This window comes from Trachymyrmex septentrionalis, unplaced genomic scaffold (genome assembly GCF_001594115.1).
Source record: "Trachymyrmex septentrionalis isolate Tsep2-gDNA-1 unplaced genomic scaffold, Tsep1.0 scaffold128, whole genome shotgun sequence".
NCBI classification, from domain to species: domain Eukaryota; kingdom Metazoa; phylum Arthropoda; class Insecta; order Hymenoptera; family Formicidae; genus Trachymyrmex; species Trachymyrmex septentrionalis.
In genome coordinates this window covers 595,372-600,242 of record NW_017304417.1, presented here as the reverse complement: position 1 = coordinate 600,242, position 4,871 = coordinate 595,372, and the positions used below count along the sequence as shown (strand labels likewise).

The following is a 4,871-nucleotide window of genomic DNA, read 5'->3' as shown; positions in this document are numbered from 1 at the left end:
TATATATATATATATATATATATATATACACACGTCTTATAGGCAATTTTATTTATTGAATATACAAGTGAGCAATAACGCTATACCTATAATGGTTGAAGCTGTGTCTTAAGTGCTTAAATAATTCTATTTAATAAATAATTCTATTTTATATATTACATATGTAATCATTTAAATTGCATGCCGAATTTTTTGGACTTAGAAATGTAACTGAACTACTAGTAATATTACAAATTAAATTGACTACTAACTTAATAATTTGATGTTAAATAGGCATCCTTTAAAGCAGATTTATCCAACTTTAGTTTCAGAGCCGAAACGCAAGGTCATAGATGCAAAAAAGTGTGGATAAGATTTCAGAGATTGTAAATTATTAATATGCGTTTCAGCGACGCATATTAATAATTTACAATTCTCACAATCTTACCTATTGTATTATAATCCTCGCAATCTTACCCGTTTGTATTCAATAAATAAAATTGCCTATAAGAGCTTCAGCAGTTATTAAAGCCGAACATGTGTGTGTGTGTGTGTGTGTGTGTGTGTGTGTGTGTGTGTGTGTGTGTGTGTGTGTGTGTGCATGCACACGAACGCACGCACTCACGCACACACACACACACGCACACACACACACACACACACACACACACACACACACACACACACACACACACACACGCACGCACGCACGCATACACATATGCAGAAGAAATTCAATTGTTACCTGAAATCTATATTTAACAAGATATCAGCAGGAATCAAAGTTCTTGAAGACACGAATAAAACTTGAATACTTCTAACATGTCTGTTTCAAACATATCGTTGATGGAAAATTAAGTCAAAGCTGTCAGCTTGCACTAATAAAGTGGTTTAATCGCGGTCTAATGTGAACGTAATTTAAATTAGGGAATACTGCGAGCAAGTCTTAAAAGATAGGCTACATTTGCATCAGAACGTACTATGTCTAAATGGTTATATCTGAAAAAGGTAATAATTTTCAAATTATATAACATAAAAATTTTAATCTATCTTTATTTAATGCAACATTAAATAGATTCCTATTCACGATGTGTGCAATCAAAATTGAAATTTTCTATAAAATTCATTATTTGTAGCTCTAAAATATCTACTTAATCTTATTAATATTATAAACATATTATAAATATTTGCATTCTTTACCTCACACTTTCTTAAAAATCTCTAAACTGATTTTCAGCCTATTATATTACTTCACCACGCTTTATTTCATTTTTGCCATAATTTTCGTATTTCTCGCTCAATCACAAGTCATGAAGAACTGAATTTGATTAGCCATTAGTATTGAAATTTAGGTTACAGATTCGAGATTTGAAATCTGAGTTTTGAGATTGGAATGAGACTTGAGATTTAAGGAACGACTATGAATTCTGACCTTAGCATAGGAGGGAAAAAAAGTCACGTTCGTCGATTAAATTTCTCTTAGGTCGATAGTCATAAGATGCGTTCTACTTAATGTAATTTGTAACTCCGCGTGTATTATTTCATCTTTTTTTTTGTTTAATATTTGATGACAAGAAGATTAAATGATATTCGCAAGTATTGCGAATGTTAAATGGAACGCACTTTTAAAGCCAAATAACATGCACAACACAGGTCGCAGGGTGCAAGTGAATGTGTATTTCAGATTATAATAGATTGTAGATCGCAGGATAAAGGAAAGTTGCGTTAATATAAGTTGAAGGAGACATCTAAGTTCCTGCGCCTTACAACCTATTATAATTAAAATATGTTTATTAGGTTAGTTACTAGTTTTAAGACCTTCGTTCTGCGTGCTATGTAGATCGGACTTAATCGCGCGCGCGCGAGAGAGAGAGAGATTTTTATATTTAAGAATGTCTCGAGTAAAGTCTTAAAATATCATGAACCAATCAGAGACGCGTCGCATTAAGATATTTAAAATAATTTTAACATAAGAATACCGGCTTTAGAATCGCGCGAGTATTTTCAAGAAGTACTTGCGTTCGAGCCCTATGGACACACCTGTAGTTGATCCGAGGTGATGACGTTGAAAGTCGTGCCATTGGTCGAGTTCGCTACGCCGATGATGGAGCCCACAGGAAGAGAGACAGGTACGCCGACCCCGGGTACACCCGGAACACCCGATACCGTAGTGACACTCGCCGTGACCGCGACAGGATGTGCCTCGTGCTCACTCGTCAGAGTAGCCGCCTCCTCGGTCTCGCTCGTCAACGGTTCGGACATGTCCGGTAGCACGGCGACACTTTCCGATGTTTGACTCTCCTCCATTTCGGCTGTTCTCGTCTCGTCTCGTCTCGTCTCCGCGCCTCTTCGCCAGTTCTCGCACTCCTTACCACAGTCGCCTAGTGCAGTCGCCACCGTAGCGCCGATACCTCACCGATTTGTCACCGAGCGCTGAGCACGATTCGCTCGCGTTCCTCGTTCGTTTGCGCAATGGCATCGGCGCACGCTTAGAGGACCGCTGCGTAACGGCGACGCATGTACATACTTACATACGCTACTTCTATTATAAACAGCAAAAGTCTTCAAAGGCATTATCTTTTCTTGCACTGTATGTGTCCGTATTATATTTTTATATTATGGTTGCACAGTGTGCCAAAATTGACTATCGGTACTAATATCAGAAAATCTATACATATAATGTACGTAACGTAAACTGTAGATTTTTAGCACTAGCAGTAAATTTGAAACACAACCTAAATATATGTTGTGTTGCAAGTTAAAAATAAATAAATTTTTTGTTTTTCAGTTAAAAACAGATATCTATAGTTCTAGTTTACCGAGTTTAATTGATACGTGTACTAACTAGTAACTTTCTATCTTAATTTCGGCAATACATTAAAAAAATGGTACAATATGTATATTATGCATCATATGATTAATTATAATAAATAGCCATATTGTATATACGTCTATCTGCATCGTCGAAATTAAAATAAATTAATAGAAAGTTACTGGTTAGTACGCGTTATTATTAAGTGCGTTCCGATATTCACTGCAATGCTGAAACTATATAGTATACATTACGTGCGCTATAGATTTTCAGTACTGGCAGTGAATATCGGAACGTACTTTACATAAATAATCAGTGTAAACAAGATCTATAGATCTGTATTATATGCATATATATAGAATATTTCAAAGCTACCGGACGTTAAGAAAGAATCGAAATATACGATAGGTCAAAACTACACGGAGAGAACTTTTTCTTAGAGTTGAAAATATAATAGCCCTGAAAATATAATAATCGTGGAACAACATTGTATTTAGAAGAATTTTAATATAAATTTCTCTTTCATTCATTAATAAAACTACAATAAAGTATAAAATCAGTTTGATTAATTTTACCGAAGTGCATGGTAAAAATCTTTAAAATATTGTATTGTACCACAACTATTATATTTTTAAGATAAATTTTAAAAGAAAATTCTCCTGTATACCTATCGTTATATTCCTTTTCACGTGAGTTGATATATTCATTATTTTTTATGTTGTATTTTTTATGTTGTATTTTTTTGTTGTAATCTTTTATGTCTTTTCGGATTATATTCTTTTTACATCTGAGGAGGGCTCAATCCAGCAGCCGAAACTTGTTTGTTTTATATATTAATATACGCCGTTTTACTTTTTATTTTATGTATCTATGACTATTATCTTTAATTAAATATATTATGCGTCGACTCTTTTTCGCCATTTATTTTATTTTGATTATTTTTTATTCTTTTTTTATATAATAAATTGTATTTTAATCAATATTCTTTTTAGGCTGAGTTGTTCCATCTTTCAGTAAACTTCAGCTGTCTTATTTTCTCAGAGCCGGTTGTTCCACTTTTTGGTAAATTTTACCTGTTAGATAAGAAGCAAGATTACTCAATCACATACGCGGATTACCAGATTTATCTCAGGTAAAATATATCAAAAAGTGAAACAACCGGCCCTTATTCTCTTATGCTCTTACTTTTTTACTCTTTTGTTTATCTAGTAGGTAAATTATCACACAGTTTATTCAAAGATGGAATAACCGGCTCTAAATAATTTTTTCGAGATTTTAACTATGACTTGAAAAAGTTTTTTTTAAATTAATATTTATAACTTTTTTCATAAATGACGTTTGATAAATTATGGTATTTTAAAACTGAACAATCAAATCACAATACATCCTTTTTTAATATTTAAAAAACCAAAAATAATTTGATTTTTTTCTGCTGAAAAAAAATTTTTATCTCATTTAAAAAATTTTTTATATTTTACTTTTGTAAAGGAAAATAATATATCTCCAATTTCTTCAGATTTTATAAATCTGAATTTTATAAATTTTCTTCTGAAATTACAGAATAAGAAATCATAAAATATTTCAGAATTCATATGTACGATATAAAAAAAATTTTTAGAAAAGTACACTCATAGCATTTGTGAAAAATTGTTCCAATTCGTAAAAAATTTTGAAATATATACAGAAATTTATATAAAAGTTTATATAGAAATTCTGAAAAATTAGAATCTTAATTATTTTACAGGAGAGCGTTTCAAAAATGTTTATACTATTTAGCATCACAACCTCATTTGTAACAATTTATTTTGTACTTCTTAATTATGATTGCATTTTCTCTAATTATAGTGAATTTGCTGCAACAGTTTAAAATATAGAATTTCCTAATGTTGGAATTAATATTAAAATATTTATCGATTCTTTAATTGCTTATTCTATGACTGCACTAGTCTTTTAGATGATGGAAAGATCATAGCATATCATCCAAATGAAAATCCATATATAAATAATTTTGGTTTAGTATTAAATTTACGTTAAACCAAAATTTAATAAGCATTAGATTCCACATAATGATTCGTTAATA

The 4,871-nt window shown here is 31.5% G+C and overlaps 1 protein-coding gene across 1 annotated transcript in view; it reads right to left on the bottom strand.

The window, feature by feature from the left end:
- The window catches only part of LOC108756551 (deformed epidermal autoregulatory factor 1), a 39,088-nt gene extending 36,607 nt beyond the window's left edge, over positions 1–2,481 (bottom strand). The window contains exon 1 of the mRNA XM_018500439.1: positions 2,020–2,481. Coding sequence (XP_018355941.1) covers positions 2,020–2,286 — 267 coding nt within the window. The 5' untranslated portion in view covers positions 2,287–2,481. The remainder of the gene's footprint in view (positions 1–2,019) is intronic.
- Positions 2,482–4,871: the final 2,390 nt, after the last annotated feature.